The 27,227-nt window shown below is 37.5% G+C and overlaps 1 protein-coding gene across 1 annotated transcript in view; it reads left to right on the top strand.

Annotated features, from left to right (window-relative positions):
* The first annotated feature begins 207 nt into the window (after positions 1-207).
* GPR156 (G protein-coupled receptor 156) overlaps positions 208-27,227 on the top strand; it is a 70,803-nt gene continuing 43,783 nt past the window's right edge. The window contains exons 1-2 of the mRNA XM_043594262.1: positions 208-682; positions 942-1,078. Coding sequence (XP_043450197.1) covers positions 590-682; positions 942-1,078 — 230 coding nt within the window. The 5' untranslated portion in view covers positions 208-589. The remainder of the gene's footprint in view (positions 683-941; positions 1,079-27,227) is intronic.

Genomic DNA, 27,227 nt, shown 5'->3' with positions numbered 1-27,227 from the left:
TTAAATATATGCTAAACCTTTGTTATACATGATAAAATACCTATATAAAATAAAAATATAACTATAATTAAAATGTATAAAATAATATTCTTAAACTTCTATAATAAACCATTTATATATTATATATTAACATATAATATATTTATAATTTGTATTATATATTTGTTTTTATATATGTAATACATAAATATTTGTTTGTTAACAGGTTTAATTGGCTTCCTTTCCTTCTGGACCTGTGTGAGAGTACTTGGAGCAGTGACTGCCATCTGGTGGCAAGCCAGAATCATCACTTTGTGTAATCTAATGGTTACCAGGATGCCCACTCTTGCCTCACATGGTATGCACTGGCATCAGGGCACAAAGAGAGCCTGGAAGGTGTCTGATGAACGAGCCTAGTGAAATAGCCTTTTACTTCCACCTGAATGGGTTGTTTTCATCCCAGATTCTGAGCCAAGAGCCAGCTCCAAAATGGTGCCTCTGAAGAAAAGATTTGAATTGTTTTTGTGTTTTAGTCTAAGATCTGCTGGTTACCCACCGGCAGATAACCAAGACTGTGAATAAGCACACACCAAAAGGGGCATGTGATGTCATGGAGCCTGAAATAAACTGCTCCGAATTGTGTGACAGTTTTCCTGGCCAGGAGCTGGATCGGAGTCCTCTTCATGATCTCTGCAGGACAATTGTAAGTGAGCAGCCATGAGGTATCAGGGCTGTTCAATATACATGTTGTTGTTGTTGTTGTTGTTGTTGTTGTTGTTGTTAGTGGTGGTGGTGCAGTGGTAGTGGTGATGAGGAGGAGGAGGAGGAGGGGGAGGTGGAACAGAAGGAGGAAATGCTTATGCAGGACATGTATTTCCTGGCTTTGGGGATGATGGGACAGTTTGTGTTTGGTCTGTAAAAGAGCCTTCATTCCTAACACCTTCTCTTTATTCTGTTCTCAGACCTCTTCCCATTATAGCAGTAAGACCATTTCCTCATTATCTCCTGTTCTCTTGGGTGTTGTTTGGACCTTTCTCAGCTGTGGACTTCTTTTGATAGTCTTCTTTCTTGGCTTCACAATTCGCTGCAGGAATAACAGGTAAGCAGCCCCATACCTAGTTTCTCATCCCCCATAGCCTGAATCGTGAAACCCAGAGGGTTGGTATCATTTTGGCATTGTGAGCTGCTAGGTGGTATCAGCAAAGTTTATCTCCTACTGTGGCATTAAGCTATCTGAAAAGTTCCCCTGAAATTGTCCTGGCCTTGCAGTATAATTTCCTCTTGAAGAGAAAGATCTAGTCCAGTATTGTGGCAACTACGACAAGGATATCCAAAGAGGAGAATGAAGAGTCTCTCCTCATAAAGGAAATTATGATCCTTCTGATAAAATTAGTTATTTTGTATATGGCAAACTAAAGTTGAAAACAGCCTAAGTGGGATAAGGTTTCTGAAAAAATAGTGAAGCCCTACTACCTGGCTGTTCTGTTAGATAGTTCCGGCTGGTTAGAAAGTCACTGGCTCATCAGAGTAAGTGTCCAGGACTCCCAAGGCTGGCAAAAGAAAACCAAATGAAGACTGTTTTTGAAGGGACTTGCAAAATTCTGCCTTCACTGCTATTCGATCCTTCCCTCGGGGCCCACTCCATCTCTCCCACATCATTACTCTTTATTCTCATCCTGCCCCCACTGTCTCAGGCTGCCACCTGAGAAGCCCTTTCCAGCTCTCTCTCCGTGGCCCACAGCTGAATTCTGGATGGAGCCCACATCAGATTTCAACAGCTCTCTCAGAGAGGTCAAACTTGTTTGGCACCACTCCAGTGTGACACTTTGTGGTGATCAAATGCGCTCCATTGCTTGGGTTTGGCTCTCGGCTGAGGGTCAGTCAGTTGGATTTGTCTAGGAGGCATTTTGGGGCACCACTGGCCATTTGAGGCATGCAGGACATGGAATTGTTAAACAACAGTGACTTGACCTGCTGTGTCAACCAGAGTATGGCAGTGACTAGTGGCACTCTGAGCTGAGTATGCCCCTAATGCTGCCCTAGACACTTTTCATTCTGTTCCTCAAATACACTAAACTTACTCCCTTCTCAAGGCCTTTCACTTACTGTTTCTTTATATCCCCACTGCCTGACAGTTTTCTCCAGATCTTCCTGTGACTAGTTCCTTCTCATCTTATAGTCCTTGGCTCAAATGACACCTCTCTATATATTTTTTAGAAAATTTTTAGTGTTTATTCATTTTTGAAAGAGAGAGAGAGTGCAAGCAGGGAAGGGGCAGAGAGAGAGGGAGACACAAAGACTGAAACAGGCTCCAAGCTGTCAGCACAGAGCCCAATGTGGGGCTCAAACCCATGAACCATGATTTCATGACCCGAGCCGAAGTCAGATGCTTAAACGACTAAGCCACCCAGGCGATCAAATACCACCTCTTCCCTGATCATTCTATTCAAAGTGGTCTGTCTACAGAATGGCCATCCAGCCCCAATGTCTCATTCCATATATTATCACCCTGTTTTATTTTCTTCATAGCAAGTATAACTCTCTGATATTACTGTATTTATTGATTTGCCTGTTTATTGTCTGTATCCCCCACCAGAATATACAGTCTATGAATACAGGGACTTTGTCATGCTCACCACTGTGTCCATCATTCAGAACAGACTCTGAACATTGTAGGTGCTCAGAAAATATATTTTCAGTGATCCTGGGAAGACAGATATTTAAATCCCAATAGTAGCTGCTGCCAGGAGAATGTCTGGGAAAATCATGCATTTCAAAGTTAGAGAATTACAGAGTACAGTCTTTTCAGCTGCAACATATTTCTACAGTGCAAATTAGTAACCAATTGGCAAATTAGAAAATAATATCATTGGTTCATATGTTATTTTCCCCCAGAACATTAAGGGTTTAAAGCATATAGGGGCAAGCCTTCCTACAATTAAAGAAGGAAGACTTAAGCGAAGAAACTAGTTTAATGGCTTCAAGAACTGGTGTACTTCCTATGTTATGAAGCTATCTGATAAAATTGGAGGAGTAGATGGAGAAGTAGAGAGATATTTCCTATGTGTTTAAAAATAATTGATTGTTGAAGAAAGCAAAGATCCAGAACAGATTTTTAATTTAGATGACAATGTTACCTATTGGAGGTGAATGCCCTCAAGTACCTACATCTTGTAGATTTCAGGTTGCAAAAATCAACTGTAATCCTGGTACAAATGGTAATGGACATTTGCTGAGTAACTAGTATTTTAATTGGATAATTATTATTTTTATTATTATTTTGGTTGCAAAGTTAAATATGTTTCAACTGCTATGACCCCATACAATTTTTCCCATAATCCATTATTTTTATGCACAGTTTTGTAGAATGCAAGGTTTTTAAAGCATTTATATATCCTGTTAAAATAGGAACACTTGTAAACAGTGTTATAGTAGAAACACATATATTTCTTTCATTCCATTAAAGATTTTGCTGCTGTCTTGTTTGCAGTGGGAGCATGACTTGGGATAAAGAATAAAATATTAAGAGGCACTGTGAATAAAACACATTTTGCAATTAAGTAGCTTACAAGTTCAGACAAGGAAAGATAAAATAACCCAGTTTTAAAGTGCTTTCTTCAATAATAAAATTTGTTCAAAGGTACAGCATCACAGTTAGATGCTTCATTTCATTTCAGTTTTGTGGCCTCTAAATTTGTGATTGTGTGTATGTGTGTAGTGCCAGAGGAAGAAAAATATTTTTTAAATATGTTAATAAATATAATGGTAATGGTCAAGTTCAGTTGCAGATATTACATTTTTGGTAAAATTTTAAAATGTAGTCTACAAGAGAAAATCAGTAAAGATATAGAAGTCTTGGACAACACTATCAACCAACTTGACCTAATTGACATTTATGTAATCCTACATCCAACTGCAGCAGAATACACATTCTTTTCAAGTACACATGGTACATTTACCAAGATAGATCATATTCTAGGCCATAGAAAAAGTCTTATTAAATTTAAAAGGATTCAGTTCATACAGAGTATGTTCTCTGACTACAATAGAATTGAATTAGAAATCCATAACAGAAAGAACTCTAGAAAATTTTGAAATATTTGGGAACTAAATAGAGCACTTTAAAGTAACTCATGGTCCAAGAAGAAATCAAAAGAGAAACTAGAAAGTATTTTCAACTGAGTGAAAATGTAAATACCAACATATCAACATTTGTTGGATGCCATTAAAGCAGTACTTATGGGAAAATTATAGCACTAAACTCCATATTGGAAAAGAAGAAAGATCTACTTTATGAAACAACAAAAAAGAGCAAATGAAACCTATTATAAGTAGAAGAAAGGAAATAATAAAAATGAAAGTGGAAATTGATGAAATAGAAAACAAAACAAATCAGAAAACAGCATGAAACCAAAACTCTTTATGGAAATCAATAAAATTGACCAAACCGCTAATTCAAATGATCAGAGGGAAAAAAAGAAGATATTACCCAAATAAGGAAGGTAGAGGTGACATCACCTAATATTAGGAAGATAATGTAATGGTGAGAACAACTATTGTAGGGAGTCTCTAACATGTTCTGCAATGATTTCTGCTTCCTGATAGTCACACTCTTGTGAAATCCCCTCTCACTGAATATGGGCTGGACTTACTGATGCGCTTATTAATGTGATATCACTTTTAGGATAAGGTTACCAAAAGACTGTGGCTTCCTTCTTGGATCTCTCTCACCCTTTCACTTGCTCACTCTGAGGGAGGCCACCTGTCTTGTTGTGTGAGCTGCCCTATGGAGAGGCCCACATGGCAAGGCACTGATATTTCTAGTCTGAACCCAGCAATGACTGAGGCTCACTAACAGCCATGTTAATAAACTTGAAAACAAATCTTCTGAGGCCTGCTAATAGCAATAAGCTTGTAAGCTTATTTTACCCAACTTGAACCTTGGAGGACTGCAGCAATGGCTGGCCCAGTGACTGCATCCTTGTGAGAGATCCTGAGCCAGAGGCACCCAGCTAATCTGTGCCTGTATTGTTGAAGAAATGTTATCAGCTTTACAGAAAATCTTCTGAAATACTGAAAATAATGGACCATTCCCAACTCATTCTATGAGGACAGCATTACCCTGATATCAAAACCTAATAAAGACATTAGAGGAAAAAAAGCCCTATAAGTTAATACTCCTCATGACCATAGATCCAAAATTCTAAACAAAATTTTGGCAAATTGAGTCCAGTGAAATATCAAAAGGATAATACATCATGACAAAGTGAGATTTATCTCAGGAATACAAGGTTGATTTAACATCCAAAGATCAATCAATAAAATTCACCATATTGACCAACATAAAACAATGATTATCTTTCTAGACAGAGAAAAGGCATTTTGAAAAAGATTTAACATACTTTCCTGATAAAGTCTCAACAAACCAGGAATAAAAGAGAACTTCAACCTAACAAAGTACATCTATGAAAAACCTATAGCTAACACCATTTTTTAATGGTAAAAGACTGATTGTTTTCCCATTAAGATCAGAAACAAAGCGAGATGTCCACTCTCACAACTTTTGTTCAACAATGGAGATTTTAGCCAGTGTAATTAAGATTAAGAAAAATAAATAGAAGTTACCTGGTTGTGTATGTAAAAAATTCAATAGAATCTATTCTTTAAAGAACTACTAGAACTAATAAATGAGTTTAGCAAGGTTGCAGTTTACAAGATCAAGGTATAAAAATCAACTGTATTTCTAAATACTAAAACCAGAAAATTGAGAAGTGAAAATAAATGCAATGCCGTTTATAATAGCACCAAAAATAAGAAATCTTTAGGGATAAATCTAACAATGTGTAATACTTGTATACTGAAAACTACAAAACATTGCTAATCTAAGAAATAATGTGAAATACTTACATGCTGAAAACTATAAAACTGCTAAGAGAAATTAAATCTTAAATAAATGGAGAAATACCATGCTCATGGGTTGAAAGATTCAATATTGTTAATTCTCTCTTAATTGATCTATAGACTAAGCCCAATTACAGTCACAACCCTAGCTGGCATTTTTTTGTATAAATTGACAAGCTAGTTCTAAAATTAATGCAGAAATATGGAGGACATAGAATAGCCAAAACAACTTTATAAAATAGAATAAATTCTACTCCTGAAACCAATATTACAGTATATGTTAGCTAATTTAAATTTAAATGAAATCTTGGAAAGAAAAAAAAAAGAATAAATAAAAGAATAAAGTTGGAGGACACCTGATTTTAAGACTTATTATAAATCTATAGTAATGAAGGTAGTTTGGTACTAGATAGAAATAGACATATATATCAATAAAACAGAATAGCATTCAGAAATAACCTACATATATAAGGGAAACAGCTTTTCAACAAAGGTACAAAAGCAAGTCAGTAGAGAAGGGACAATCTTTTCAAAAAATGGCCCTGGCACAATTGGATATCCACATGCAAAAATGAACTGATCTATATCTTGCACCACATTCAGAAATTAACTCAAAATGGATCATAGATCTATCAAACCTAAAACTGTAAAACTTGTCTAAGAAAATATAAGAAAAATGTTGTGACTTTGGAATAAGCAAAGATTTTATAGATATAACACTAAGAGCATAAACCATAAAAGAAAACATTGATAAATTGGACAATAAAAATTTAAACCCTCTTCTAAAGAAAATCTTAAGAAAACGAGAGAAAGAAACAGACTGAAAGAAAATATTTGCAAATCATGTATCTAATAAAAACTTATATCCAGGTTACTGAGAATTCAATAATAAGAAAACAATAATCCAGTTTTTCAAATGAGTGAAAAATTTGAAGAGACACTTCAAAAAAGAGTACACATGAATGGCAAATACGCATATGAAAAGAGATTGTCAACACCATTTAGTCATTAGGGAAAAGCAAATTTAAACCACAATTAAATGCCACTGCACACTTATTACAATGGCTACAATTTTTAAAAACTGACTAGGTCAAGTAGTTGCTCAGTTCATAAAATGGTTTTATCCAGTAAAAAAAAAAAAAACAAAACGAATTACTGATACTTGGGACAGCATGAATGAATCTCAAAATAATTATTCTGAGGAAAAGAAGCCAGGCAAAAAAAAAAAGTTGCATACCATATAATTGAATTATAAAAAATTCTAGAAAATTAAACCGACCTGTTGTTAATTAATCTGTGGTGACAGAAATCAGATGAGTGGTTACCTGCAGATGGGTGGGAGGTGGCACCGATGAGCAGGAAGGAGGAACTACAAAGGGACATGTAGAAACTTTGGGGGATGATGGATATGTTCATTACCTGGATTGTGGTAAGTATTTCACTGATATATACATATATCAAAACTTACCAAATCCTGTACCTTAATTATGTACAGTTTATTACATGGCAGTTGTATTTGATACAGCTATTTCTTTTTTTTTTTAATTTTTTTTTAACGTTTTTATTTATTTTTGGGACAGAGAGAGACAGAGCATGAACAGGGGAGGGGCAGAGAGAGAGGGAGACACAGAATCGGAAACAGGCTCCAGGCTCGGAGCCATCAGCCCAGAGCCTGACGCGGGGCTCGAACTCACGGACCGCGAGATCGTGACCTGGCTGAAGTCGGACGCTTAACCGACTGCGCCACCCAGGCGCCCCTGATACAGCTATTTCAAAATGTAGTCTACAAACATTCTTATTTTTTCTGAGAAGGTTCTCATGAAGGAAAAAAGTACACCATATCTGGTGTCCTTCAAAGGGCTCTGCTAGGTGACCTAAAACCCATATGATAACTGTGCTAGATATGAATGACTATTATGAGAGAATACATTCTTTTTTTTCTAGATTCCTCTTGTAGTTCAATAAGGACCAGAATCACTTAACTTGGAGCAAAGTAGATATTTCAGGTCCAGAGGATCTCCTCATGCCTCTTATGTAATGCAGAAAATAAGGACAATGTCAGAAATTCTGTGTGAAGCTAAACTTGTTCAATTAAAGGACTTTTATTCCAAGAGCTTATCTCACTGTCACTTGCAATAAGGAGTATAGATATTAGTTGTTATTTACCTATTGTTATTTCTCAGAATTGAAAGTGTCATTTGCCCAATAATCCTGAATATCTTGCATTTTATTTCCTGGGAAATCAAGAAATTTGAAGAATAAGAATTGTGTAGGGATGAGCTTTTGCTCTACTTGGAGGTTAACAAGTTAACCTGTTACTATCTTATAGATGCTAGCAAAAGACATAAGAGGCTCAGAGACAGAGTACTTCATTATTCATGGCAAAAGCTCTAGTCAGAGCTTCATGTTGCGTTTGTGCTGGTTCCCATGCCCCCAACTCCTGTGAGGATGATGCAGAGCCCATATGGAAGCTTGAACAGACAGGAGGCTGCCATGAAAGGAGAGGAATCTGAATCTGGGGGATTCCCCACTTTTATAGTGAGTCATAACAGTCCTGGTCTTTGTCTGGGTGGAGATGTTACTTCAGTAAATATTTGCTGAGCTGAACACCTACTGTGCTCAGGATTCTGTGTAAAATGTAATTTAAGTGTTCCTGGGAGCTTCAAATGTATTACCTAGGTGGAAAAACATGAACAAGTCCAAAAAATACATCCTGGGACTTTTTTTAAAATAGCTTTTCAAAAAAAGAATGCCTTGCTGCAGGCATAGCTATGCTCTTTTCATATTGATTGTTTCAAGTCTGCCCTCTTTGTGGCTTGAGTAATTGGAGCTGAAGGGAAGGTGACAGGGAAGAAAGGAAAACAATACTGATCTTGTTGGCTATGAGAAAATTTGCACTGATACTGTGCCCTACAAAGATTTCTGGTATCTTCTCTACAATCCTTAGTTTGATGGTTACTGGCCAAGAAGGAAGAGCCAGTCAGGCCTAGAATAAATGCCACCCATATAGCTGATTTGGGGAGAGGTTTGCAGGGCCAAGGAGTGAAGTGAGGCAGAGACAGGAGTAGATATTGCAAGAACTTATCCAAAAAGAAAGCTAAGGTTCACGGTTGGGGGGAAAAAAGGTGTCTGCCATCACTTCCAAAAAATTGAGCATAGAGCCAAAAGTAAATGGTATATCATGAAATCAAAAGCCACTGGCATGCAGGAATGGTGCTGAAAAAGAGGTGAGGAACAGAAATAAGGTGGCAAGATCTAGGATTATAAACAGAGATGCGATTTTATTAGGTACAGGCTGGAAGATGAAATAGGGGTGATTCAGCATAAGTTAATGAGGATCAGGGTTAATGGGTAAGATTATTTTCTACACAGCCCTCTGACGCTGTTTGTCCATCCTGTAGTCAGTCCTAAATCACTGTGACCCCTAGATGAAGTTGACACACTCCTGCTTTGTGCACCCATTGTGGAGTTAAACACATTATTGACCCATCACAGCTTCCTGGATTGGAAGAAGAGCACTATCTTTCTTAGCAGATAATGAGCTCCTTGAGTTTAAGACCACATCTTATTCATCTCTGTATCTCCATTGTGCCTGGACTATACTCCATGTTTCCTGAATGATCAAATTAAATGGGCTAGAATATAGACTATGACAATAAAGGTAAGTTCTTAGAAGATGGATGTTTCCATCCTTTAACTTTAATACAGTAGCAATTCTACATAAAATTATGTCACAAGTAAGCAATTGCTTTCCATCGTCCTTTTCTCTTTCATGGTGTTTGTTTCCCACAGAAGCCCAAGGAATTACATCCAGAGCCTCAGTTTCCCATTGCTTCTTGTTGTGGGGTCTCATTCTAAACTATCCTTTTTGTCTTCTCATACCATTAAAATCTGTCTGCTTTTGATGCCCTATTGGCAACAGAGTGCTGTATTTTTAGAAAGCCTTCTCGAGTAGCCAAAAAATCCCTTCCCTTGTAGACCTTGCTTTGCTACAAAAGTGAGCAGGCAATAAACAAAATAGTAAAGTGAACTGTCAAATATATGGAATGTTCATGACAAGTGCAGGAAAGAAAAGTAAAACAGGGAAAGTGAATGGGGAATATCAGGGTGGTAGCTGCTATTTTAGAGTTTGGTCAGGGAAGGACTCACTGAGAAGGTAACATTTGAGTATGAATTTGAAAGGCATAAGAAGCAAGGCATGAGGTGAAGACCATTCCATGCAGAGGGAAAAGAATATGCAAAGGTCATGAGGATGGAGCATACCTAGTGTTCAGGGAAAAGCAAGGAGGCCATTGTGGCTGGAGCTGAGTAAATGAAGCAAAGAGTAGGAAAAGATGAGGTCTGAGAGGTAACAGGGGCCAACTCATGTAAGGTTTTGTAGGTCAATGTAATGACTTGGGCATTACTCCAAGTGTTACAGGGAGCCATTGTGAGATTTGGAACTGAGGAATGACATGATATGACCTGACTTACTTTTAACAGGAAAACTGGCTGTTTTATTGAGAATAGACCTTTTATTGAGAATAGACACTTGAAAAGGTGCCTGTAGCACTCCCTTAAATAAAGTCATGTTCCTTGGGTACTTTAATTCAAGAACAGAAATAGCTAGAAGTGGAGTTTAAGACAGCTTAAGTAGCCCTCAAAATGGCATAAGCCAATTGCCTGTGACATATCACCTACTGATTCTATTCTCTGATTGAACTCTATTAACACACTAGGAAAAGATATGCAGTATCTCTACATATAAAGTAATAATACATTTTTGAGAGAAGTTAAAGAAGTTCTAAATAAATAAAAGATATATAATGCTTATAGAATAGAAGACTCAATATTGTGTAGATATAATTTCTCCCCAGATTGATATATGGATTCATTATAATTACAATAAATATCCAACTTTTTCCTTTTCTGGTGAAACTCAATAAGCTGATTCTCAAATATACATGGAGATTCAAAGGGCCAAAAATAGTCTGGAAAAAAAAATGGACAAGGTGAGAGGATTTCCACTTTGGGATATTAAGATTTATTAAAAAGCTAGTAATTAATACATGCTAAGTATGCTTTTGGGGTAAGACAGACCCAACGGAGCAGAATAGAGAGAATCCAGAAAGGGCCAAGTGTGTATGGGAACGTTTTAATAAATGGTGCTGAGTCAGTTGGCTGTCCATATGGGGGGGAAAATGCAACTTGAATCTAACCTCAGTAAAATCATCTGCTGGTGGACTATAGATCAAAATGCAAAAGTCAAACAATGAACTTCAGAAAAATAATATAGGAGAATATCTTCATAAACTTAGGACGGAAAAATGTCTTAAATAGAATACAAAAGCACTATTCATAAAAGGAAAGATTGTTAAATTGTTCTATGTAAATGTTAAGAATATCTTCTGTTCACTAAAAAACATCACCAAGAGAGGAAAAAGCAAGCCGTAGAATGGAGAATATATTTACAATGCATATGTCATCAAAGGATTTTTATCCAGAATAAAGGACTACAAACAGATAGGAAAGGCACAGAGAACACAATTGTTTTTAATGAGCAAAAGGTATGAACAGCCACTTTATTAAAAAATATATCCAGATAGCCAATAAACAAGTGAACAAGTGTTCGACTTCATTGGTCATCAGGGAAATGCAAAGTACAGCCACAGTGAGATAATACTGCATAGTCACTAGAATGTCTACAATTAAAAAAAAAAAAAGACAAAACCAAGTGTTGGGAAGGATGGGGAACATCTGGAATTCTCATGCATTGTTGTGGGAGTATACAATGTAATAATCATTTCAAAAAACAGAATCTACGAAACAACATATTCATACCCTAAGTCACAGCAATTCTAGCAAAAATTGCATACATATATTCACTGAAATACATGTTCTAGAATTTTCTGGACAGAACTATTTCTGATAGGCCCAAACTATAAACTCCTTAACTGCCCATCAATAGTTTAGTGTCTAAACACATCATGGTATATTTAATGATTGCCCACTATCCAACCATAAGAATAAACAATCTATAACTACATGCAACAATACAGATGACTCAGAGAAATAATGTCAAGCAAAAGAAACCAGGCACAAAGATTAGACTCTTCATGGTTCTACTTATATGAAGTACAAAATGATACAAATTTAATCTATGATATTAGAAGTCCAGATCATAGTTACCCTGGAGGTTGAGGGAGATGATGAGAAGGGAGCAAGAGGAAGCCTTCTGGAACACTGGTAGTGCTTGCTCATTTCTTAACCTGATGCTGGTTACACAGGTGTGTCCGTTTTCAAAAATACACTGAATTTTATACTTATATACACTTTATGTTTATTTTTCTTCAATAAAAGTTTTAAAAATTATCTTTGAGTTTCCTAAAAAAATGAAACATCTGAAAGGAAGATACATACCAGTTTATCAACAGAGACAGCACTATTTTTTAATAGTTTCTAGAAAAAATTCTCACTTTTATATCATGGACATTGTGGTGAGAATAGATAGGTTTACTGTAAATGCAAAGGTCAGTTGCTTAAGATTTTTTTATGGCACCGGGGCACCCGGGTGGGTCAGTTGATTAAGCATCTGACTTTGGCTCAGGTCATGATCTCATGGTTCATGAGTTCGAGCCCTGCATTGGGCTCTGTGCTGACAGCTCAGAGCCTGGAGCCAGCTTCAGATTCTGTGTCTCCCTGTCTCTCTCTGTCCCTCCCCTACTCCTGCACGCTCTCTCTCTTTCTCTCAAAAATAAATAAACATTAAAAAAATTTAAAAAAAAAAGACTTTATGGCACTATTGCTAATAGTCAAAATATAAAATAAAAATTTCTTTTTATCAAGAAGACATCAGTAAATGGTGCTAAAAACACAAGCAGCAAAAGAAAAATACATTCAATGTCATCCAAATTAAAAATTATGTGCTTCAAAACACAATTAAGAAAACTAAAATAACTCACAGAATGGGAGAAAATATTTTCAAATCATAGTTCTTATAAGGGACTTGTATCTAGAATATATAAAGAATGCTTACAAGTCAATAATACAAAGACAAATAACCAGTTTTAAAATGAGCAAAGAATTTGAATAGTGTTTTCTCCAAAGAAGATCTATAAATGGTGAATAGGGACATAAAAAGATGTTTGATATCATTAGCCGTGAGAGAAATGCAAATCAAAACCACAATGAGATATCACTTAATGCCCCCCTAACATGGCTAGAATTTTAAAAGGCAGAGGAAAAACAACTGTTTGCAAGGAAGTGGAGAAATTGGAACCTCATATACTGCTGGTGGGAATGTAAAATGGTGCAACTGATACAGAAAATAATTTGGCAGTTCCTCCAAATGTTAAATGCAGAATTACAATATGAGCAAGGAATTAGATGCTTAAGTACATACTCAAGAAAATGAAAACATATGTTCACACAAAAACTTGTACATGGATGTTCACAGCAGCATTCATAATAGGCCAAAAGCAGAAACAATCCAAATGTCCCTCAACTGATGAATGGATTAATGAAATGCTATATCCATGTAATGAAATGTTATTCAACAATTAAAAAAAAAAAAGGAAACCCTGATTCATACTACAACATGGACCAACCTTGAAACCATTATGTTAAGTGAAAGAAGACAATCACAAAAGACTATAAATTGTATAGTTCCAAATATGAAATGTCCATAATAGATAAATCTATAGAGACAGAAAGTAGATGAGTGGTTGCTTAGGGCTGAGAAAAAGCAAATTAAAACTATGAGATTTACGGGGTGCCTGGGTGGCTCAGTCGGTTAAGCGTCCGACTTCAGCTCAGGTCATGATCTCGCGGTCCGTGAGTTCGAGCCCCGCGTCGGGCTCTGTGCTGACAGCTCAGAGCCTGGAGCCTGTTTCGGATTCTGTGTCTCCCTCTCTCTCTGACCCTCCCCCATTCATGCTGTCTCTCCCTGTCTCAAAAATAAATAAACATTAAAAAACATTTAAAAAAAAACTATGAGATTTACAATAAATGGCTTAAAATTTTAAATTTAAAATGTTAAGGATATGAAGCTATGAAATTCTCATTGGTACAAATTTGTACAACCACTCTGGAAAATAATTTGACTTATCTTTAAAATTAACAACACATATATCTTATGAGCCAGCAAATCCACTTCTAAATTATACCCAGGAGAATTGTAAGCACGTTTGTACCAAGAGTTGTATAAAGAATATTCACAGTAATATTATTTGTAATCACCCCAAATGTCTTTCAGTAGTAGAAAGAATAAATAAATCTTGGTATATTCTTGCAATGGAATACTATACAGCAACGAAAATGACAAGTTCCAGAAGAATCTCACAAACATCAAATTTAAAAGCCATCCACAAAGGAGCATGTGCTATATGGATCATCTATAAAATTCAAAACCAAGCATAACTAAAGTATAGTGTTGAAAGTCAAGATAGTGGTTTGCCTTTAGGGAAAAAGAATAATGATTGTGAGTGGAGATTTTGAGATGGTGTAATGTTTTCTTTCTTTCTTTTTAATTTAATTTTTTATGCTTTAAAACTTACATCCAAATTAGTTAGCATATAGTGAAACAATTATTTCAGGAGTAGATTCCTTAATTCCCCTTACCCTTTTAGCCCATCCCCCCTCCCACAACCCCTCCAGTAACCCTCAATTTGTTTTCCATATTTATGAGTCTCTTCTGTTTTGTCCCCCTCCCTGTTTTTATATTATTTTTGTTTCCCTTCCCTTATGTTCATCTGTTTTGTCTCTTAAAGTCCTCATATGAGTGAAGTCATATGATTTTTGTCTTTCTCTGACTAATTTCACTTAGCATAATACCCTCCAGTTCCATCCATGTAGTTGCAAATGGCCAGATTTCATTCTGATTGCCGAGTAATACTCCATTGTATGTATGTATGTATGTATGTATGTATGTGTGTGTGTGTATATATATATGTATATATATATATATATATATATATATACACACATACATATACATATATATACATACACACATATATATGTGTATATATATATATACATATATATATGTGTGTATATATATATATACACATATATATATCTTCTTTATCCATTCATCCATCGATGGACATTTGAGCTCTTTCCATACTTTAGCTATTGTTGATAGTGCTGCTGTAAACATGAGGTACATGTATCCCTTCAAAACAGCACACCTGTATCCTGTGGATAAATGCCTAGTAGTGCAATTGCTGGGTCATAAGGTAGTTCTATTTTTAGTTTTTTGAGGAACCTCCATACTGTTTTCCAGAGTGGCTGCACCAGCTTGCATTGCCACCACAATGCAAAAGAGATCCTCTTTCTCTGCATCCTCACCAACATCTATTGTTGCCTGAGTTGTTAATGTTAGCCATTCTGACAGGTATAAGGTGGTATCTCATTGTGGTTTTGATTTGTATTTCCCTGATGATGCGTGATGTTGAGCATTTTTTCATGTGTTGGTTGGCCATCTGGAGGTCTTCTTTGGAAAAGTGTCTATTCATGTCTTTTGCCCATTTCTTCACTGGATTATTTGTTTTTTGGGTGTTGAGTTTGATAAGTTCTTTATAGATTTTGGATACTAACCCTTTATTTGATATGTCATTTGCAAATATCTTCTCCCATTCTGTCGGTCACCTTTTAGTTTTGCTGATTGTTTCCTTTGCTGTGCAGAAGCTTTTTATTTTGATGAGGTCCCAGTAGTTCATTTTTGCTTTTGTTTCCCTTGCCTCTGGAGACGTGTTGAATAAGAAGTTGCTGCAGGCAAGATCAAAGAGGTTTTTGCCTGCTTTCCCCTCGAGGATTTTGATGGCTTCCTGTCTTACATTGAGGTCTTTCATCCATTTTGAGTTTATTTTTGTGTATGGTGTAAGAAAGTGGTCCAGGTTCATTCTTCTGCATGTCACTGTCCAGTTTTCCCAGTATCACTTGCTGAAGAGACTGTCTTTATTCCATTGGATATTCTTTCCTGCTTTGTCAAAGATTAGTTGGCCATACGTTTGTGGGTCCATTTCTGGGTTCTCTGTTCTATTCCATGGATCTGAGTGTCTGTTCTTGTTCCAGTACCATATTGTCTTGATGATTACAGCTTTGTAGTATAGCTGGTTGAAGTCTGGGATTGTAATGCCTCCTGCTTTGGTTTTCTTTTTCAAGATTGCTTTGGCTATTCGGGGTCTTTTCTGGTTCCATACAAATTTTAGGATTATTTGTTCTAGCTCTGTGAAGAATGCTGGTGTTACTTTGATAGGGATTGCATTGAATATGTAGATTGCTTTGGGTAGTATTGACATTTTAACAATATTTTTTCTTCCTATCCAGGAGCATGGAATCTTTTTCCATTTCTTTGAGTCTTCTTCAATTTCTTTCATAACCTTTCTATAGTTTTCAGTGTATAGACTTTTCACCTCTTTGGTTAGATTTATTCCTAGGTATTTTGTGGTTTTTGGTGCAACTGTAAATGGGATCGGTTCCTTGATTTCTCTTTCTGTCACTTCATTGTTGGCGTATAGGAAAGCAATCGATATCTGTGCATTGATTTTATATCCTGCAACTTTTCTGAATTCATGAATCAGTTCTGGCAGCTTTTTGGTGGAATCTTTTGGGTTTTCCATATGGAGTATCATGTCATCTGCGAAGAGTGAAAATTTGACCTCCTCCTGGCCAATTTGGATGCCTTTTATTTCTTTGTGTTGTCTGATTGCAGAGGCTAAGACTTCCAATACTGTGTTGAATAACAGTGGTGGGAGTGGACATCCCTGTCTTGTTCCTGACCTTAGGGGGAAAGCTCTCAGTTTTTCCCCATTGAGGATGATATTAGTGTTGGGTCGTTCATATATGGCTTTTATGATGTCGAGGTATGCTCCTTCTGTCCCTACTTTCTTGAGGGTTTTTATGATGCTGTATTTTGTCAAATGCTTTCTCTGCCTCTATTGAGAGGATCATATGGTTCTTGTCCTTTCTTTTATTGATGTGATGAATCACGTTAATTGTTTTTGCAGATATTCAACCAGCCCTGCATCCCAGGTGTAAATCCCACTTGGTTATGGTGAATAATTTTTTTAATGTATTGTTGGATCCAGTTGGCTAATATCTTGTTGAGGATTTTTGCATCCATGTTCATCAGGGAAATTGGTCTATAGTTCTCCTTTTTAGTGGGGTCTCTGTCTGGTTTTGGAATCAAGGTAATGCTGGCTTCATAGAAAGAATTTGGAAGTTTTCCTTCCATTTCTATTTTTTGGAACAGTTTCAAGAGAATAGGTGTTAATTCTTCCTTAAATGTTTGGTAGAATTCCCCTAGAAAGCCATCTGGCCCTGGACTCTTGTATTTTGGCAAGTTTTTGATTACTAATTCGATTTCCTTACTGGTTATGGGTCTGTTCAGATTTTTTATTTCTTCCTGTTTCAGTTTTGGTAGTGTATATTTTTCTAGGAATTTGTCCATTTCTTCCAGATTGCCCATTTTATTGACATATAATTGCTCGTAATATTCTCTTATTATTGTTTTTATTTCTGTTGTGTTGGTTGTGATCTCTCCTCTTTCATTCTTGATTTTACTTATTTGGGTCCTTTCCTTTTTCTTCTTGATCAGACTGGCTAGTGGTTTGTGAATTTTGTTAATTCTTTCAAAGAACCAGCTTCTGGTTTCATTGATCTGTTTTACTGGGTTTTGTTGTTGTTGTTGTTTCAATAGTATTAATTTCTGCTCTAATCTTTATTATTTCCTGTCTTCTGCTGGTTTGGGGTTTTAATTGCTGTTCTTCTTCCAGCTCCTTAAGGTGTAAGGTTAGGTTGTGTATCTGAGATCTTTCTTCCTTCTTTAGGAAGGCCTGGATTGCTATATACTTTCCTCTTATGACTGTCTTTGCTGCATCCCAGAAGTTTTGGGTTGTGGTGCTATCATTTTTACTGACTTCCATATACTTTTTAATTTCCTCTTTAACTGCTTGCTAGCCCATTCATTCCTTAGTAGGGTGTTCTTCAGTCTCCAAGTATTTGTTACCTTTCCAAATTTTTTCTTGTGGTTGATTTCAAGTTTCATAATGTTGTGGTCTGAAAATATGCACGGTATGATCTCGATCTTTATGTAATTACTTGGGGCTGATTTCTGTCCCAATATATGGTCTATTCTGGAGAACGTTCCATGTGCATTGGAGAAGAATGTATGTTCTGCTGCTTTAGGATGAAATGTTCTGAATGGTCCAGTGTGTCATTCAAAGCCATTGTTTCCTTTTTGATTTTTTGATTAGATGATCTGTCCATTGTTGTGAGTGGGGTGTTGAAGTCTCCTACTATTATGGTATTACTATCGATGAGTGTCTTTATGTTTGTGATTAATTGATTTATATATATGGGTGCTTTCACATTTGGCACATAAATGTTTACAATTGTTAGGTCTTCTTGGTCTATAGACCCCTTGATTATGATATAATGCCCTTCTGCATCCCTCGATGTGATGTTTTCTTTCTTAATGCTGGTGATAGTTACATAGATATATCCTTTGTGATAATTGAACTAAATATTTATAATTTGTACACTTAAAAATGCCTTTCCTAACCCAAGATTATTAAACAAAAACAGAAATGTTCAACCTGTCAGGGATCTACAATTATAAGAATCATGAATAGGTAGTAGTCATATATTCAGAGGGTTGTTGAACATGAGGATAGTGTCAGCTCCCAAATATCTTCTTTACATAATATCAAATGTCCACCTGTGTTCAACTGCTTCACCATAATAGCCTTTCTTACTTTGCCCAGATTACTGCATCAAGATTTATTAAGTTTTCTGGTTTCCTTTGCTTTCATAAATGTAGCTGAGCATCAAAATTTCACATAATTTGGGTGCTAACAAGATTAGAAAGTATCATGATATTAATCAGTTTTTTATCCTATTCTATGCCTTATTCCATCTTCATCCCACTAAAAAGCTTGCTTTTTGGGAAGGGGGGTGTGTCAGATGGTAAACGTTTTTCAGGCATTTTGAATTCTACCATTTCAGTGGTGAAAGATGCTATTCTTTCATGTGTGTGTGTGTGTGTGTGTGTGTGTGTGTGTGTGTGTGTGTGTTGGGAGGAGGTGAGGCTCAGGATTGTAATCTATGCACACTGACCTTTGTTTCTATCTGACTGAGCAGATTTAGGAATTAATCATTGTCACTCCTGGATGCTGTGGCTGCAGCTGTCCCCCACTGCCTTTCTGCCCTGTTAGATTTATTAGTGTATTTTGTTTGCTAGAAAACATGCCTCAGCACAGAAGAACTGGCAAATTTTAGAAGCTTATCCGTGAATATAATTTTATAGAAACATGTTGTTTTTTCCTACACATCTGTACCTAGACTGTACATGAACAGAGTCAAGAAAATAGCAGAGAAGAGGAAGGCTGGCAAGCTGGACCGAGATGCAGCTTCAAGATTTGTGAAAAATGTCCTTTGGTGTTTATTTATTTTTGACAGACAGAGCAAGAGAGAGAGTGTGAGAAAGAGAGTGCAGGCAAGCGGGGGAGGGGCAGAGAGAGGTGGGGACAGAGGATCCGAAGCAGGCTCTGTGTTGACAGTAAAGAGCCTGATGCAGGGCTTAGTCTCACAAATCATGAGATCATGACCTGAGACAAAGTTGGACGCTTAACCAACTGAGCCACCCAGGTGCCCCGACAAATGCCCTTTGGGAACCAAAACCTAAAAATGCATCCAAAGTTGTCAATAAAGGAAGAAGTAAAACTTAACCTTTTGGTTTTAATGGACACATATTGGAAAAGTGTATCATTTTTATTGTTTTCCACAAAATAGATGATTATGTGGCAATGCAAGGTTTAAATGTATTCCTTATTGAATTCATATATAAAATTTACATTTTAAACTTGTAATGCTAAATATTTTGCCCCAGAAAGATTGCTATCTTCATTGATTTTCCTCTGAACTCTTTTTTTTTTAATTTTTTTTAACGTTTATTTATTTTTGAGACAGAGAGAGACAGAGCATGAACAGGGGAGAGGCAGAGAGAGAGGGAGACACAGAATCCGAAATGGGCACCAGGCTCTGAGCTGTCAGCACAGAGCCCGACGCGGGGCTTGAACTCACAGACCGTGAGATCATGACCTGAGCCAAAGTCGGATGCTTAACCGACTGAGCCACCCAGGCGCCCTTCCTCTGAACTCTTTAAAAGAAGAAAAATAGAAAAGAAAAAAAGACTGGTAATATTGTTTATGTAACTCCTTGAGAAATTATTTCCCATCTTGAGAAATTTCATATTAGATCAATGTCCTACAATTACAAAGAACTGTCTTCTAAACTCTAAACTCTTCTTTTTGCAACCAGCCCCCCTTAACTCCCAACTATCAGTTTAGTGCCACTCCCAGAATCTGGGCATACTTTGGCCCTAGGCACATGAAAATAAGTGTTCTAAATTAGTACTAAATTCATTTTATAGCAGGCCCCACTACAACCTTCAGAACATAATTAACACTCTCTAGACCCCAAGAATCCCTGCTACATAGATATCCGTGCAGCCTCACCAAATCTAACCCCTAAAGATACACCAGCAGGGATGGATATCAAAGTAGCCACGCCCTTTTGGATATTGGGAGTTACCTCTAAATTTAGTATAAATTTCTAGGGCCTGGTCTATCTGTTTCTATTCTCCCCCTTTATCAGGTCAGCATGCTCTGGTTCAGAGGGTTGGGGGTGGGGGGGTGAGCAGCCAGTGACTATTCAGAGTCTATTCCTTTCTGGTGGCCCACTGCCTGCCAGAATCCTAGACCTCAGTCTTAGACATGTACATTAGCCTGCATCTCTCTGATACCAATCCCTCACTCACTGGGATTTCTGCTTATTTTGTGCACTCTCTGACCTTGCTTGATTCTCTCTCTCAATTTATTTCTTTATTGACTCTTCCTCAGAATGATCTGGTTTTAGACATCCTCGTATGTTCAATCCCTAAATTACCACTACGGCCTTTACTTTGATGCTCTCAGTATCTGGCTTATGTGTCTTAATCTTATGGCCTGGGCTCCTGAATTCAAACTCCTCTGGCATAACTTCTTCAGCCACAATTTGAGTCCCAATTCTGACAGTGTTTCTGTCTCTGATAGTAATACCAAGCACCTTATTAAGAGAAGATAGATATTTAAAAAACAGGGAGGGTGCCTGTGTGGCTCAGTAGTTTAAGTGTCTGACTCTTGACTTCGGCTCGGGTCATTATCTCACAGCTCATGAGATTGAGCCCCGTGTCAGACTCTGTGCTGACAGCATGGAGCTTGCTTGGGGTTCTTTCTCTGTGCCCCTCCCCAACTCATGTGCATGCACACACGGTAATTCATTCTCTCTCTCTCTCTCTCTCTCTCTCTCTCTCTCTCTGTCTCTCTCACTCTCACTCTCTGTCTCTCTCAGAATAAATAAACCTAAAAAGAAAAGAAGATAGGTTAATCCTCTAGATGTCAATCTTAGTGATTGGGTCCACCTCTCAGGTAAAGAGAAACAAGTAAACCAAATGTCCATCAACAGATAAATAGATAAACACAACGTACTATATACATATAATGGAATATTATTCAGGCTTAAAATGGAAGGAAGTTCTGACACATGCTACATCATGGATGAAACTTGAGGACTTTATATTAAGTGAAATAAGCCAATCACAAAAGATAAATACTGTATGAATTCACTTATATGTGGTATCTAGCATAATCAGATTCAAAGAAATGGAAAATAGAATGGTGGTTGCCATGTACTGGGGAGAGGGAGAAATGGGGAATTATTGTTTAATGGGTACAGAGTTTCAGTTAATGTTCAGTTAATTGTTGTTTAATGGGTATAGAGTTTCTGTTTTGCAAAATGAAAAAGTTCTGGAGATTGGTTGCACAACAATATGAATATGCTTAATACTAATGAACTGTACACTTAAAAATGGTTAGGATCATAATTTTTATGGTTATTTTATTGTATGTAATTTTACTGTATTTTGCCACAATTAATATTTTTTTTTAATTTTAAAGACAAAGAAAGAAAAACTCCTATTAGTAATAACTCATTTTGATCATATAATCTATTACAGGACCATTTCCTATTTTTTATTGCCCATACCATCTCTTAGGAGATAATGATCGTTCTTAAATCACTGCCTGTTTTGTGACCTTGTTACTTTATTTTTCATGTCCCAATTTGCATATCTGAATCTTTGATATCTTCTCTTTCAAGTATTCCAGGATTTCATTTTGCCTTACTCAAGATCTCTTAATGATTTTGTAAGTTTTTTCACATCCCCATTGGCCTTCCCCTTTCCAGGCTGCAGAATGATCTATCCTCATTCAATAAAGACCCTGCCATTCCACTTTTCCTTCTCTAGAATTTATTTATATTCCTTATATGACCAAAGCCAGATGTTTTATTCTGGTACATTATGAGACTTTACTCTTGACTTTAGATTCTCAGAAGAAAAGGGAGGAGGTGACTTAGTTTTGTGTGAGACTTACAACAAACAGTAGGACAATAGAAATGTTATTGGCAAAGGGAGTCTTACTCAAATCTCTATGGGTAAGCATTTCTTAGATATATAAGATAATAATGGGAATATACTTGTTCTCTTTTTCTTTTGCTATATAATTCACATACCATGAAACTCACATTTTAAAGTATATAATTCAGTAGTTTTTATTTCATTCACAAGATTGGGCAATCATCACCACTGTCCAATTCCAGATCATTCATTACCCCAAAAAAGAAACCTCATACCCATTAGCAGTCTCTCCCCATTCCTTCCTCCTTGCAAGCCTCTAGCAACTCCTGGTCTCTTTTCTGCCTATATAGATTTGCCTAATCTGGGCCATACATACAACTGGAATTATATAACATGAGGCCTTATTTTCTGCCTCTATAGATTTGCCTAATCTGGACCATACATATCATTGGAATTACACAACATGTGGCCCTTGGTGTCTGGCCTATTTCACTTAGCATTATCTTAGCATAATGATTACAAAGTGCATCCATGTTGTAGTAGGAGATAATACTTCATTCATTTTTATGGCTGTATAATGTTCCATTAAATGGGTATTCTATATTTTGTTTTTTCATTCATAAGTTGGCAGGTATTTGATTGTTTCCACTTTTTTAGCCATTATGAATAATATGCTACTATGAAAATTCATGTACAAGTTTTTGTGTGGACATGTGTTGTCCTTTATCTTGGGTATGTACACCTGGAGGTGGAATTGTTAGGTTATAATGTATTTATATAAGTGCTGAACTGTTTTACAAAGTGGCTCTATCTTTTTACAATCTCACCTGCAGTGTATGAGGGTTTCAATTTCTCCACATCATTGTCAACACTTATTATTATCTGTCTTTTTTATTGTTACCATCCTAATGGATGTAATGTGGTTTTGTGGTTTTGATTTTACTCAATTCATTGTGGTTTCAGTTTGCATTTCCCTGATAGCTAATAATGTTGGACATTTTTTCATGTACGTTTTGGTCATTTGTATGTTTTCTTTGGAAAAAATATTTATTCAAATCCTTTGACATTTTTTTAAGTGTATTTATTCTGAGAGACAGAGAAAGCATGATTGGGGGAGGGGCAGAGAGAGAGGGAGAGAGAGAATACCAAGCAGGCTCTGCACTGCCAGTGCTGATCCTGATGCAGGGCTCAAACTCACAAACCATGAAATTATGACCTGAGCCAAAGTGAATGCTTAACCAACTGAGCCACCCCTAAATACTTTTTCAATTTTTAAACTTATTATTTTAATTAGAAATATACTTAAACCAACGATTTCTCAAAGTTGGTTCACATTAGAATCTCTCAGGAGCTTTTAAAAATACCCATGCTTCACCCTACACCAGCTAAATCAAAATATCTAGGGGTAGAACACCAGCAGCATTTAAAAAAAAATTCTGCAGGGAATTCTAATGTTTGAGAATCAGTCTAATAGACTATATGACCAAGCTGATGATACCAATATAGAAATGCTGAACACTTAGAAACTTAGAAATTAGGCCAAGTATTAGAAATTGAACTAGGGGCTCCTGGGTGGCTCAGTTGGCTAAGCATCCAACTCTTGATTTGGTTCAGGTCATGATCTCATGATTCATGAGATCAAGCCTGCATGGGGCTCCGTGCTGATGGCTCACAGCCTGCTTGGGATTCTCTCTCTCCCTCTCTTTCTTCCCCTCCCCCCATACACATGTGCACACATGTGCTCTCCCTCTCTCTCTCTCTTTCTCTCTAAACAAACAAACAAACAAACAAACTTAAAACAGAAATTTAACTAAATATGAATTATAAAAAGCCTAATCAGGTCAAAAGGTAGAGGTGAGCTTTTTAATGACTTTTTTTTAAATCGGATTTTTCCTATCACAGGAAGTTTTAAGCCAGCAACATTTAGAGAAAATGTCCTGGCTTGGTTCTTGCCTAGTGACTAGGAGTAGGTCTTAGGAGGTAACCACACGTGAGCCAATAAATGTGACTAATCATGACACAATTAAATCCATAATCCCAGAAAATGCATCTCAACTATTCAATGTTCAAAAAGAAACTATGACAAAATGTGAGTATTAACTAGCAGAAAATTGAAATTTAGGCTTTTGAAAGTCAGAAGGATATTGGAGACTATTTTAAGAGACTTTATTGGAAGTATAGGGAAAGAGTAACTGAGAATAAAAAAGAAAAATCCAAGCACTTAAAAATGTGACAGTCACAGTGGAGGGAAAATGACATCTTTCAAAGAATGTAAAAAGCTCCCCAGAGGAAAGCAGGGAGCCCACAGAGTTTGTCGGGTTAGGTATGAAATAGGAAAAAAGACTTTGAGAAGCACCTTTGAAGAGAGTCCAAAATACATAAAGGGATTGTCTAAATCCATTAAAAGGGAGAAGCTAGAATAACCGTGGAATCTCTTGCTAATAGTAGGGCTCAGGGAGTGGTCAGAAACCAAAAGACAATGAGACTAAACTAATCATGCGCCTCTAAATTTATTGAGGAAGAAACCAGAGTGATTACAACACCGGAATTCATCCCCTATGAATTCATTAGAAGTTGATCAAATAGTTTTCTGTGTTTTGCATATTTCAAGTCAGGTAGACAAATGAATACTGAGTAATTGCTGGAAACTGTTGGTGTTACTCTTGAGACTTTAGAAGTCCTCCAGGACAGATTATTGGTATTGGCCATACCTCACCATCCTCTTACCACCAACCATCTTAAAAATTGGTCTTGGGGCACCTGGGTGGCTCAGTCAATTAGGCGTTTGACTTCGGTTCAGGTCATGATCTCACGGTTCATGAGTTCAGGCCCAGAGTCAGGCTGTGTGCTGACAGCTCAGAGCCTGGAGCCTGCTTCAGATTCCGTATCTCCCTCTCTCTCTCTCTGCCCCTTACCTGCTCACACTCTGTCTCTCTGTCTCTCAAAAATAAATAAACATTAAAAAAAAAAAAGTAGTCTTCACTAGCCACCTCCACTTTCTCATCTCCAATTCATTCTTCAAGCCATGCCCTGATTCCACTGAAATGACCCTTACTCAGGTCATTAAATTAATTGATCTCTTTTTAGACTTCATCCTATTTAGCCTCAATCCATATAACACTTAACCATCTCCTCTATTGCTCCTTTCTGAAATCTTCTCTTTTATTAGCTTTACCATACATAAATGTTTCTGCTTCCTATCAGCTGCTTCCATTGGCTCCTGCACTCCACCTACCCATTTAATGTTGATATCACCCTGAGTTCCAGTCTTCATTCACGTTTTATGCTATACCCCTGACCTAGTCTTAATCCCTCTTACAACATATCCCCATGCCCCGCCTCTTTCAAATCCCTTTTTCTGACTTCACAGTTGATACTGTGAGATTGACATTCTTTAGTCAATTCAGATTCCATAACCAAAAACCAGACTCAAACCTTACCATTAATATTGTTCTACCTCTGTGTAGTTTCTATCTCAGTTAATAGCACTACCCTCCATACATTCCTCATTCTGCTTTCCTTTGTCTCCCTACACATCCAGTTAGTCACCAAATCTCAGATATTTAACTTCTCAGATGTCTCTTAATCTGTCCTCTGTTGCCCATCTCCATTGCCCAAGTGTAGCCCTGATCTACTTTTCATCTGGGTTACTGCAGTAGCCCCCTAGTTAGTCTAGCCCATTTCCAATGTAGCTACTACTCTCTTTCCAGCATTTTTTTTTTTTTTACAAATGCAGACCTGGTTTTCAAACATAAACTTCTACTGCTTATACAACTCCTTAGATAACCATTTAAGATCTTTTGTAGTTTGGCTCTAATCTACAATTTCTGCTTATCCCTTTTTTTTAAAATATGAAATTTATTGTCAAATTGGTTTCCATACAACACCCAGTGCTCATCCCAAAAGGTGCCCTCCTCAATACCCATCACCCCTCCTCTCCTCCCTCCCACCCCCCATCAACCCTGTTTGTTCTCAGTTTTTAAGAGTCTCTTATGTGTTGGCTCTGTCCCTCTCTAACCTTTTTTTTCCCCTTGGTTATTCCTTTTAAAGTAACTTGTGCTTTCATTATATAAGGTAATAGCTGTTTCTCAAGCATACCACATACTTTTATCACCATATCTTTGTTCATGTTCTTCCTTGTTTCATGACTCTTCTCATTTTGCACCTCACAAACTCCTATTCATACTTTAAGACAAATTCTTCTCCATCAAAATGTGGGCCCTGGGCCAGCAGCATCAGTATCATCTGGGAACTTGTTAGAAATAGAAATTCTTGGAGTTGCGGCAAGATGGCGGCTTAGGAGGACGCTGGGCTCACCGCACGTCCTGCTGATCACTTAGATTCCATCTACACCTGCCTAAATAACCCAGAAAACCGCCAGAGGATTAGCAGAACAGAGTCGCCGGAGCCAAACGCAAACGAGAGGCCCACGGAAGAGGGTAGGAAGGGCGGCGAGGCGGTGCGCGCTCCACGGACTGGCGGGAGGGAGCCGGGGCGGAGGGGCGGCTCGCTGGCCAAGCAGAGCCCCCGAGTCTGGCTTGCAAAAGCGGAGGGGCCTGACGGACTGTGTTCCGACAACAAGCGCGACTTAGCGTCTGGGAGGTCATAAGTTAACAGCTCTGCTCAGAAAGCGGGAAGGCTGGAGGACAAAGGGAGGGAGAGCTGCTGAGCCCCCTGACAACAGAGCTCAGTTTGGTGGGGAACAAAGGCGCTCGCCAGCGCCATCTCCCCCGCCCATCCCCCAGCCGAAATCCCAAAGGGAACCGGTTCCTGCCAGGGAACTTGCTCGCTCTGCGCAAACACCCAACTCTGCGCTTCCGCGGACCAAACCTCCGGCAGCGGATCTGACTCCCTCCCGCTGCCACAGGGCCCCTCCTGAAGTGGATCACCTAAGGAGAAGCGATCT

Source organism: Prionailurus bengalensis, chromosome C2 (genome assembly GCF_016509475.1).
Source record: "Prionailurus bengalensis isolate Pbe53 chromosome C2, Fcat_Pben_1.1_paternal_pri, whole genome shotgun sequence".
Taxonomy (NCBI): domain Eukaryota; kingdom Metazoa; phylum Chordata; class Mammalia; order Carnivora; family Felidae; genus Prionailurus; species Prionailurus bengalensis.
Note: the sequence above shows the minus strand (reverse complement) of the source record. Positions and strands in the feature narration are given on the sequence as shown.